The following is a 12131-nucleotide window of genomic DNA, read 5'->3' on the forward strand; positions in this document are numbered from 1 at the left end:
ATTTGGGAGACGTCTAGGAGGATGACCGGGTAGACCTGTTTTCAAAAGTGGGTGTGAAATCAATTTTTGAAAACTCTAACCCAACACCATATTCAAACCAATGGGTGAAATTGAGTTTTGAAACTCTAACCAAACACAACTTTAATTTTTAACTTTTAATCCATTTTAAATTATATCATTTTATATATATAAAAAATAAAAAAATCAAAATTTAACTAATTTCTCAAATCACTCGGTGTAAGTTCCTGTCCTTACATAGGATTCATTTAGAAAGTGGGTTGATTTTTTTGACTATTTTAGCATGGGGCTAAAAAACTCGTTTGGGAAGGATTTTTTAGCTTTTTAAAATTTTTTGTGAGAGAAAAATATAATGATTATACGTTGAATATGATATTTTGTCTTATTAAACTAAAATAACCTATTATATCTTATATAACTATTTTAACCCTAAACTATCTTCCCAAACAAGCCCATATTCCAAATGGAATGAAATTCTTCATGTGATCCTGACATATGAACATGAGCAAAAAAATATCAGTGGGTTTAGTTTTAATTTTTTTAAAATTAATTTTTTTTATTTTTCATATTTTTTATTTTAATAAATATTTAAAAAATTTTAAGTAATATTTTTTATTTTTTTAGATGTATCAAAAAAATAAAATATTTATAAAAAAATATTTACAAAAATTAATAAATACTCAAGAATATAAAAAATACCAAATTCTCCTTTTTTTAAATTTTTTTTTTAAATTTTTAGTATTTAGTGAATTTTCTAAAGTTTTTTTTTCATAAATATTATATGTTAAGTGTATCTAAAAATTAAAAAATTGTTTAGAATATTAAAAAAATTTCAGTAAAAACAAAAAATATAAAAAATAAAAAATTTTAATTTAAAAAAATTGAATTCTAAAAATCTAAACCAAACAAGCTTAATCTTTTTTCATAAGAGTCATGGAGATGAGATCTTGGCCTCTGGATAGAGATTCGAATGCTGATTCCATAATCCACTACCAACTAAGTGAGATGGCTCAAACCTCCTTACCTCGGCTTGATAGCAGCTCAACCGAGCTATCACGGCCTTGTGCTACGCCAAATAGACCCAGGACGGTATTCAACCGAGATATTTTAGTTCGGTACCCCACCACCATCGTACCCCGGCCCTTCTTGGATCAAATATAACCACTTCGGCCCAAGCATTGGGCCGAATAACCGCCCAATCTATGATCAAGCTAACTCCATTCCTATTTCCGCTCACAGCGCGACCTAATGACCAAGAGAGTGTACCTAGCTCGATCCACTTCAACATATGCTCTTAGCTCGGCCCAATTTGCTCATAAATTGCCCTCTCAAGTATCCTAATAAAACTTTTGCTAATAAAACAAATCAAATATTTAACTGGTTAACCACTTCTATACACTTCAATGCATGAAGGCAAAGATTGATTTTTATCAATCCATTGTGAGAGTTTTTTTTATTGTTTTAAAGTTGACTATAACGTGGTGTTTTGAGAAGTTGGTAAAAAATTGACTTTTTAGTTTTTTTGTGATTTTATGATTTTTTTGTGTTAAAAAAGTTAACTTTTTTTTGTGACTTTTTTGTATAAAAAAACCAAAAAACCAAAAAATTAGGCTCTGTTTGGTAAGACTTTCTAACTATGATTTGAGAATATGAGTTGTATTTTGAGTTTGTGTGTTTTGAAATTATGATTTGAGTGTAAAAAATTTGTTTGGTTATGATTTTTTAATAGAGTGTTGAATTGAGTTTTGAATTGAGTGTGAAATTGAGTTTTGAAAGTTTGATTTGACATGTGAAGTAAGAAAATTTGTTTGGTTATGAGTTTTGGAAAGAGTTTTTAAAACTTAATTCAAATTGTTATAACTCATAACAAAATACACTACTTTCACACTATTGAAAATTCTGATCAACACTCATAACTAAACTCTTTTTAAAATTCAATTAAAAAAATTTATTATTAATAGAAAATAACATTAATTAATTTTTTAATTGAAAATACTACAAAGGAAATAAATTTTTTTCAAAATAAATATTTAAAAAATTTAAATCATAAATATTTAAATAATTTAAAAAATTTAATAAGTAAAAAAATTAAAATAAATATTCAAAAAATTTAAATCGCAAAAATTTAAATAATTTAAACATTCAAAAAATTTAAATAATTTAAAATTTTAATATTTTAAATTTAAAAATAACTCTACACTCAAATCGTAATCAAACACATAAAACAAAACTCAATTAAGAAATTATTTTTAAAACTTATAACCAAACACATAACTCGAAAATCCATATTGTTTTCACAACTCTACACTCAAATAGTAACCAAATACATAACAAAAAAATTAAAATATTTAAAAGTATTTTTATAAAATAGAGATTGAATTTATTTTTATAAAATATTTTAAAATTTTAAAAATTAAAATCGTAATATTTAAAAATTAAAATATTTAAAAATATTCAAAAAACTAAAAAAATCGTAACATATTTAATATTAAAATATTTAAAATCTTAACAAAATTAAAATATTGATTTGAATTGAGTTTTGAAAAGAGTTTTGAATTATGTATTTGGTTATGAGTTTTGAAAAGTAATGATTATGTTTTGAATTGAGTTTTGAGAAATGAGTGTAGAATTATGATTTGAAAGTGCAAAACAAACACTACACTCAAATCAATGGATAAAACTATAATTTGAGAGGCGTACCAAACGAAGTAAGTTCCCAAAACTAAAAGCTTAGGGGTATGATTAATTTTGAACTAATTCTCGTGGAGGGTAATAATTTTGAACTAGTTCTCATGGAGGGTAACAATTTTATGGCTTTATTTGGGATGTGAGTTGACTTTTTGACTATTTTAATCTGAAGTTAAAATGTCTCGTTTGGAAATGACTTTTTGACTTTCTAACTTTTTGTGAGAGAAAGAATGTTTATGAATTGTATGTGATGTTTTATCTTATTAAACTAAAATCTGTTTTGTCTTTTTGAGACTAAAATAACCCTAAATCTAACCCAATCCTTCGTTCCAAACGAAACCTATTTATTGAAAAATGATATTATACACACCTTTAAAACGTGTAGATGGTTCAAAACTTACACCAACTAAAATCAAATCGGCTCATATGACAAAATATCATGCAAGCCTCCCAACGAAATTATCAAAGTCTCATAACTAATATAACTTTGATTCTTAACAAAACAATACAAAGGTTATTATAATAACTTTGGGTTTATAACTAAAACTAATTTAAGATCATTTATATCACAAAAATCTCCGTACAAATCACCACAAAGTTTAGATGAGCATATATTTTACGTAAGAGAGTTAAAATTTGAGGGCATCTGTAGATTCAATTTACTTACAAAATCACATCTACTTTGTTTTATTTAGGCTTAAGCCAGACCTAGTCACTGACCATTAAAACCAACTCAAACAAAAACTCATCATTTTTGTTTTGCCGCGATTGTAACTGTTAGTGTATATGCTTTATGCTTTAAGATAGTGTCCCTTTCGGCCACTTTCGGTCATTTTCATAATTATTGTCTATAGAAGCCATTATACATTATATTAAGATATATAAAAGAGATACATATTTCACTTAGCAAATTTATCAATAACATTAACGCTGTGTTTGGTTAGAGAATTTGAGGAGAAATTTGAAAAGAGAAAGGCAAAAATGTACCTATATTTTACCTAATTTCACACACATTTTCTCTTTCCCTTTCCAAATCTCTCCCCAAATCCCTCAACCAAACACAGCATAAAGAAAATAAAAAATCACAAAACAAGAAAACAAGAGGCGAAATGCAGGGTCTAAGGAGAAATCCATTTCATGCAGTCCAGTTGGATCTGGATTGAACCAAACTTCACTCCAAGAGAAGAAACGCTGGTTCTAATTCGGTGTGCTATCTCCAATATCACAGCCAATGTTGCAATTGCCAAGAGGACCAAAGAACAGCCAAGTAGCCACACCACCCAATACCCTGGAATGTTAACGAAGGTGAAGTTTGGCACCTTTTCCTTCAACATAAAACCATAAACGGAAAAGAATGCACACACAGCAACAAACACAAGAGCCCGGTAACAAAATGACCTTTCCGTGATCATTCTCCATATTGAAACAACTGCCACCACCAGACTCACTGTAAATCCAATTGTCAATGATACGATCAATAAGAAATGAGATGGCCATTTGTTAGGGTCCAATATATCTTGAAATTTGAGTATGAGCTTTTTACTCCCAACATGTTGGTTTTCTAAAGTGCAAAGAGCTGCAAATAGAGCGGCTGCTATTATGCCAGCAAATCCCACCAACGCAGCTATTATTGCGACTTTGATATTTTCGTTCATCTTGTCTGGAATTGTATTGTCCTCCTGATTGTCGTTGCTTTCGCTTGTCGTTCTGCATAGAATTATACTGTTCTCCTGATTGACACCTACTGTGGCATTTTGGTCATTCTCGAGTTCATCATGAATGTCGCTTTGAATCTGAATCACATTTAACTATTTTTTCTTATTAGCAAAGTAAAAATTTCATTAAAAAACATAAAATTAAAGATACAAAGAAATGAAATACACGGAGAGAGATTCAGAGTAATCATCTTTAACACTAGACGAGCTCTAGAATTTAACTCCACCTGGGCAATAGAATCAAAGTATACCACATTATTGTTTATGAATAATCCATTTAGATTTTCTATTGTTAATTAGGCTTGTCACCTTTACACTTCTACTAAAATTTCACTTTAATATTTTTACTTTCAACTTTGAGAATCAAATTTTACATTTGTAAGTTAAATTGCAATATTATTTTTCAGTCATCTGTCATTGATGAGGGTGACTAAAATTGACATGTGAGCTCAAGTGATATTTTTCCAAAGAAACAATATTAAATGTGGAACAACTAAAAATAAGATAATAGTGAAATCAAGTAAAGTGATTATAATTAAATTTTGACAAAAATTGTATCAATGCGAATGAGGTGGGAAGATGGTTGATTTTACATAGATGCCGTAAAAAAGGATGTTATATGACGCTCACATGCTAATTTTCATTAAACTTCATTAATGTCAAATGGCACTACAACATCTAAAAGTTTTATGAGCTAAATTTTTTCGTTCTAAAATGCGAAAATTTTGTTTTGAAAAATATCACGAGACTAAGAGGTTAGTTTGGTGATCAATGTTTGGGGTTTGGGGGTGTACCCCTTTTAAGGTCTCAGGTTTGAAACTTTTCAAGTGCAAACAATTTCCTGGGACATTGGCTATAATCAGGCCCTGCTAGTGGATGATAAAATTGGTTCTTCAGATTAGTCAATCTGATAGGCCGAAACCGAGTCATCAAAAGAAAAAAAAAAAAAAAAATTACAGACCTTTAGTGACATTTTTGAAATGTCATTAATAAATAGACTTTTACAGACAAAACAATGTTTAATTTTGATTAGAAAATTTTGGTCAAAAAAAATAGTTATTCATTACAAAATGTCCAATTTTGACAATAACACTTTGGCAAGCAAACTATTTTGTCCATAAATTTTTATCTTTAAAATCTTAATTTGCTTTAGTGTGGACGGAAATGTCGCATTATAACTAGACTTTATAGTATGAAGGTTCGACTGTCACAATCGAAAACAGAGAGATCAAAATAACATTTTGATAAAATTATGAGGTGCAAAGTGTGATTAATTAATTGATTTTCTTTTTGTATATGCTAGCTCAGGTAACAACAGGAAGATAGACAGAGCTTAGAGATCTAGCAGACATAACTCAAGGTATTTGACTCTCAGCTTTTCTAAGTCTAGTTGGTTGACCAATCTATCTGGAGCAAATAAGTCTTTAAAAAAAAAAAAATAATAATAATTAGGATTTTTTTAGCTTGTTCATTAAGTTTTCAAGCATCTCTTTCTTTTTCAACTAATTAATACTAATCTCCCAACATGATAAGTACCCAACTCGAAAATCTCCTAAGGAAGAGAGTGTTTGGGGATCATGCTGGTTATGGTCATTCACAGGGATCATATAAGTAACACAGTGTATGCTTTGTTAAACTTTTATGACTTGTCGACACTCTAAAAATTAAAAAACTAATCCAATCTTTCAAACAAAAATACCATGCGATTCTGGTTACTTTATGAACTGGAACATTTTTTTTATTTTTTTTTGGTTTTGATCAGCTGGACTAGAACACATTAGAGAATTTTATGAATCCAACATATGCTCAATCCAAATAATAAGAGGCGATGTATTTTCAGGACAATTTTAAGAGACAAAAGTGTAATTACCAAAATTTTAAATAATAATAATCATGAAAAAAATATATGATGAGGAAAGACTCTCCCCCTTTGAATCACACGCACAATAAAACACTACACACAAATCAATCAAGGGATGAAAAATCTTTAATATATTTTTCATGATCCTAGCATTATTCGTAATATTATTAATTTTGTGCTTGTGCATGAAACTGAGAGAGAGAGAGAGAGAGAGAGAGAGGGGAACACCTCAGATATGCGATCCGTGTCTTCTTGAGAAGCATTGTTCTGATTCTGATTCTGGTTACCAGGAAAATTAAGCTTAATGCAGTCGTCGTTATTGGTGGCCGGAATCAGTGTCTCAAACATTTTGCCTCTCTCTCTCTGTCTCTCTCTCACTCACTCTCACTCTCTCACTATTTTAGTTCGAGGAGGAGAAGAAAGAGATGATTGCCTGGGAGTATGATAAATGGACGAAGACATGGTGTTAAAGCGAAACACCATGGCTCAATTTGGAAAGAGCTATAAAAAATTTAAAAAAAAAAAAAAATTAAAAATTAAAAGTCATTTTTTAATTTCATTTTAATTATATATTTCACATTTTTTACATATTTTTTTTAAAAAAAAATTTCAAAAATTCACTTTTAATTTTTTGATTCATTTTTTAAAAAATACCATAATTAAATACAACACCAGACATAATTAAAAACATTTATGAATTATAATTAAAATAATATGATAATTAAAAAAAATTATATAGTACACCCATTTAAAAAAAAAGTGTACAATTACATCAACACCCTTAAACTACTAATAAATATTAATTACATTTAGGTTTTATTTGACATGTCTTAAAATAACACATTCTATTTTAATACATTAACTTATTTAAGTCACAATTATCTTGTTTGAATCATATTAGTGTGTTTGGTTTGAATTTTTTGAATTAAATTTTTTGAGAATTGAATTTTTTGGTTTTCATTTTTTTTTATTTTTAGTGAATATTTTTAAAATTTTAAACATTTTTTTTACTTTTTTAAATACACCTTATTTAGATGTATCTAAAAAGTAAAAAATTTGAGAAAAAATATTTTTAAAAATTAATAAATACATAAAAATACAAAAAATGTACTGAATTCTCGTATTTTGTTTATATTTTTGGTATTTAGTGAATTTTTAAAAGGATTTTTTCAATTTTTTTTTACTTTTTAGGTATATTTATGTTCGGTATGTCTTAAAATTAAAAAAATTGCCCAAAATATTAAAAAAATTCAGTAAAAACATAAAAAACATGAAAAATAAGAAAATAAAATTTTCTGAAAAATATTTTTAAAAAATGATAACCAAGCAAGGTGATTATCTTTCTGTTATATCATTTTAAACTCAATTCATATTTCATATTTTTTTTATAAAAAATCAAAAAATATACTAATGAGCCACTTTTCAAAACTCCTTAAAAAGCATTTAGGGGTTGTTTGGGGTGTCTTAAATAAGTGCACTTTTTGTCTTTTTTGGATTAAAAAATTGAGAAAGAAAATATGAATGTTTGGGTTAACTTTTTGACTTTTATTGGAAAAATGTGTAATAAAAAATTGTAAAAATTAATTTGTAAGAAAAAATTAAGATTGAGAGTTGTGCAGCCGTAATTACTGACTTTTGATGAATAATATTAAATTTTTAACTTTTTGAGTAATTTTTTGACTTTTTTATAATATGCCAAACTTGACCTTATTATCAAAATCGCACCGAAGTATACTTTCTGTTTTTTTGGTTGTGGTTCTGCGGGTTGGGCGGGTGAAGGGTTCAAGGAGAGCGGGTCGGGGTGGCGGTTTATAAAAGCCAACCCGCTCCTTCCGGTTAAATCTATCAAAATAAATATATAACTAGGTTCAATTCCAACCATTGGATTAAATCTATCAAAATAAATATACACACTCACTCACACACAATCAATTCTCAATTAAACCTACCACACACCCCAATCCATCTCTTTCATTTTTTTTTCGCTACAACGGAAAGAATCCATCTCTTTCATTCATACTGCTCTTAGCCTCCCCCTTGTTGCTTCTCCTTCTTATCTTGCCGATCGGCGCCATTGCGGGTCACTAGCTATGCCGCTCTTCGCTCTTCGCCGCCGCAGCTCTTCGCTCGACGCCACCTCCCCTCTTCACTTGTCGTCGTCGCCGCTCTTCGCTGGTACATACCTCTCGCTCTTTATCCTTATTCGCTTTTTATCATCAAGACCTGTATCAATGTATCTGGTTCCATACATTTTTCTTGAAGCTTTCTTGAATATAGAAGCTTAGAATCTTGGAGAGAGAAAAGAGAAGGGGTAGACAATTGAGTGCCCAAATTGACTTGACTGGGTCTTCCCCAACTAAGAATACTCCACTTCACTTATTTTTTTGGAATTCAATTGTCTGTGCTCAATATTATTTTGTTGTATTGGCTTTTTTTTAATATTTTATAATGATTTTGATGATGGTTTTTTTTGTTATTTATTTATATTGAATTGTTATTATATAATTTATTTGGATTGTCGAATTTTTAGGTCACTAATTTGTCGATGTTTAATGTTAAATTATATAAATGAACATCTATTTTATTTTTGATTATTTTAATTAATTAATTTATTTATTTTTGAACAAACTACTTTAATTAATTTATAAATTAAATTCAAATTTTGTAATTTGAGTTTTATTTTATTTTTTTGAAACCGTCAACCTATCAGATTTGTCAAGTCAAAATTATCATTATTTACTAACTGAACGTTTTTATTAAAAAAAAAAAAATTTCTAATAATACTTTTTATCGATTAATCACCTACGGTTTCAATTTTACTTCTAAATCACACTGATCCGCACCTACACCCTAATTATACTGGTGTTTAGTTAATAATTTTATTTTTTATTTTATAGGTATGACTTGTAATGGATTTAATTATTTATTTTATTTTATACATCTGTGAAATAATGATTTTATTTATTTATGGGCATATCATAGATTTATACAATATCATTCCATCCGAGTCAAAAAGGGTAAGAGGGATTTCTATGAAACGTCGGCCTGAGGAAATGAAGATGGATGAATCTGCAAATTATTGCGAAAAGAGATGGGGGTTTCTTTTGTATTTAATGAAGGGGCTCGGCCTCACAATAGAAACCATCGATCTTTTTATTGAGGAAAGGAAGATGGACGAATCTGCAAAGAAATCGAAGCGGCTGGACGTCGTGAAGGAGTTAATTAAAGATCATCGAGTTACAGGGATTTTTGGGTTGGGTAAAATTACTACTGGAAAACGTTCCTTCAGCGCCACATTTGAATCTGGACTCAAAATATCGAGGGATCGTTTGAATGAGAAAAGGAAGATGGATGAATCTGCAAATTATTGCGAAAAGAGATCGGAAGGAGGGTGGATTGAGTTAACTGAAGAAGGTCCTCGAGTTATAGCGATTTCTGCGATGGGTGGGGTGGGTAAGACGACTCTTGCAAAATCTAGCTTCAGCAACATATTTGAATCTCGACTCAAAAGGGTATCGATGGATTTTTGCGATGTGGAGAGTGGAATAGATGGTAATTCTTTGTTTGATTTTCATCTCCTAGTCCTAGACTATAAAGGAAAAATTGCTTTCACTTCAACCAAACAATTCCAGGTAATTTATCTCGTTCATATTATGGATCCCTACTTCTTGTTTATCTTCACTCAATGAATACTCTCTGTGTTCTGCACAGAAATTACTTGATGATTTATCACCAAAATTAAAATTGGATCTTGGTCTATTTGACAACTTTTCATCAAATCTCTTACTTAAATCTCACACACTCACTCAACTCTATGCATCGATTCCCTCTTTCATCAAATTTTCCTTCAAAAAAGTTCTTATTTTGTCCAGCTTCAGTACTGTTCCAAGGTGCAAGCGTGACTTATATTTTTCTTGTCCATCAAGTATTCGATAAAATGTGTCAATGGCACAGCTGCTATGCTTTTGTTGTGTTTAGTAGATTTTTTTGTTTTTAAATAGGATTGAATCTTTGAGACTTTTTAATTGAAATAAAAGGTTTCTGGCTTTACGGGTTCTCGGGAAGTTCTCTTTGAATTAAATTTTTTTTTGGGGTGCCAATTCTTCCCCAGACCCCGCTTAAGCGGGAGCTTCGTGTCGTGCACTTGGTATGCCCTTTTAATTGATAGGTTTTTTTTTTTTTTCTTTTTCTTGAATTTGTTTTAAGGTATCAGCCGAGCACTGGAAATTAACAAGGCTGATAAAATTTTACCTGTAAAAGATGAGAAAAAATTGTTTGAAATAAAAACATTTTCTGTCAAATTAAACGTAGTCTTAGAAACAGTGGGATAATTGGAAAAAAAAAAAAAAAAAAAGATTGGACAGTCTGCGTATTTTCTATGTTTTCCATCATTTTCTTGTTTGTTGTTTTTCATATTATAGTTTTCTGCTTTCACAAACTGAGGAACGCATGCTTAAATGTAATTGCAGACCTCAACAGAATTGCCTCCCTTGAACTCTGGAGGTTTTGTGGTTACGGACATCTCATATGATCTACCTCATTTAGAGAATGTTGATATCAGTAATCACGGGATTGTTCAAGAACCTAGAGCTATGATAACCTGGGATTTAACCAAACAAAAAATCAAGCAGCCTGGTGATTACAGTCAGAGAGAGTTGTTCAACGGCTCAAGGGATTTGCCTGAAGAAAAAATCAAGCATAGAGGGTTGTCTGAAAACTTGATGAGGGATTTTACCATACAAATAATGAAATCCACCCATGATGATTACTTTCATAGAGGGTTGTCCAATGGGGCATGTGATATAAGCATTGTTGGGCCTTCTGTTGGTATCAGAATTGTTTTTCTACTGGTAGCCACACTAATTGCAGCAACAACCTGCCAAGTACCTTTTCACTTCCTTGGTAGCACTTCTTCCAAAGAGGTGCCAGATCAATTCAAAATCATGCGTACCTTGTTCATTCTGTGCAATTCCATGGTGTTCATTGCATCGGTGGGTGTTGTTACGTTCCTCCTGCATGAATTCCCACTAAAGCCGTGGCCTCATATCTCAATTTCGGCTCTATTTGGTTCTTATATGCTGTCATTAAATGCAATCATGCCCAATGGAGCTCTGGCGCTTTTCTTCATATCAATTCCCATTTTGTTGATTGGCATCTGCAGGGAAACTTTATGGCTTTGCAAACCATAGACTTACTTGAGCACTTTAACATCTGGTGCTTCCTGTTGTTGGGTCTTGGTTGCATGACTGTATTATTTACCGCTTTGCTTAGTGGGTCTGTTATTAATTTCTAAGTGTGTATGAAAAACAACTTGGGTATTCCCTGAGCTGATTATGCAATCATGCTGATTCTGTATTGGCACAATAAATATTCATGTTTTATGTGTGTAGTACCTTCCACTATTATGATTGGTGGCAAGTAATAGAATAAGTCATATTATTGTGGCAAGTAATAGAATAAGTCATATGATTGGGTGTTTGGGAAATCCTACGGGTCTATATATTTGTGATGGTGAAAGGGTAGTGCCCACTTAGTACCGTATTGATATACAAAACTTTTTTCATATGAGACATTTGTTTTTATGTTTTGGGCTCAACATATCTATTTGCAGGCTAGTAGCCTGAAATTCACGCAGGGTTTTTCATTGAAATCAATCCCGGGGGACCAATTCCCTTTATCAAGTTTGATATTGAGATCTTGACTTGAGACATTGTATTCAACTTTGTACAATTTTTATTTTTTGAAGTTTTAATTAAAATTTTAAAAAGTTGAAACTTTCGACAATAAGAAATTTTTAAATGATTTTGTGAGTGTCAAGTGATGATCTAATTGGTCTAATAGTTAAACCA

At 30.3% G+C, this 12131-nt stretch overlaps 2 protein-coding genes across 3 annotated transcripts; one reads left to right on the top strand and one right to left on the bottom strand.

Annotated features, from left to right (window-relative positions):
* Positions 1-3550: 3550 nt before the first annotated feature.
* On the bottom strand, positions 3551-6764 carry LOC114294416 (uncharacterized). Of its 2 annotated transcripts, none has more exons than XM_028238550.2 (2): positions 6511-6764; positions 3551-4499 (listed from the first exon to the last, which is right to left on the bottom strand). In XM_028238550.2, exons 1-2 carry the CDS (start codon positions 6628-6630, stop codon positions 3825-3827), a joined length of 795 nt encoding a protein of 264 aa, XP_028094351.2. In that variant the 5' UTR covers positions 6631-6764; the 3' UTR covers positions 3551-3824. The 2 variants fall into 2 exon arrangements, with proteins under 2 accessions (XP_028094351.2, XP_028094349.2); XM_028238548.2 differs by having other exon boundaries at positions 3551-4514.
* Positions 6765-8124: 1360 nt separating this feature from the next.
* Positions 8125-11730, top strand: LOC114294396 (uncharacterized). Its single transcript, XM_028238527.2, has 3 exons — positions 8125-8457; positions 9265-9914; positions 10752-11730. Exons 1-3 carry the CDS (start codon positions 8373-8375, stop codon positions 11469-11471), a joined length of 1455 nt encoding a protein of 484 aa, XP_028094328.2. The 5' UTR covers positions 8125-8372; the 3' UTR covers positions 11472-11730.
* The last annotated feature ends 401 nt before the right edge of the window (positions 11731-12131 follow it).

This window comes from Camellia sinensis, chromosome 1, assembly GCF_055761805.1.
Source record: "Camellia sinensis isolate YWXY chromosome 1, ASM5576180v1, whole genome shotgun sequence".
In the NCBI taxonomy this organism is placed as follows: Eukaryota; Viridiplantae; Streptophyta; class Magnoliopsida; order Ericales; family Theaceae; genus Camellia; species Camellia sinensis.

Bases quoted from the DNA above. Each gene is read 5' to 3' on its own strand.
- LOC114294416 (XM_028238548.2), bottom strand. From the start codon at position 6,630: ATGTTTGAGACACTGATTCCGGCCACCAATAACGACGACTGCATTAAG. The intron at 4,515-6,510 runs GTGTTCCCCTCT...AAGAAAAAATAG, and splicing joins ACACGGATCGCATATCTGAG to TTAAATGTGATTCAGATTCA.
- LOC114294396 (XM_028238527.2), top strand. From the start codon at position 8,373: ATGCCGCTCTTCGCTCTTCGCCGCCGCAGCTCTTCGCTCGACGCCACC. The intron at 8,458-9,264 runs GTACATACCTCT...GGCATATCATAG, and splicing joins GTCGTCGCCGCTCTTCGCTG to ATTTATACAATATCATTCCA. The intron at 9,915-10,751 runs GTAATTTATCTC...ATGTAATTGCAG, and splicing joins CTTCAACCAAACAATTCCAG to ACCTCAACAGAATTGCCTCC.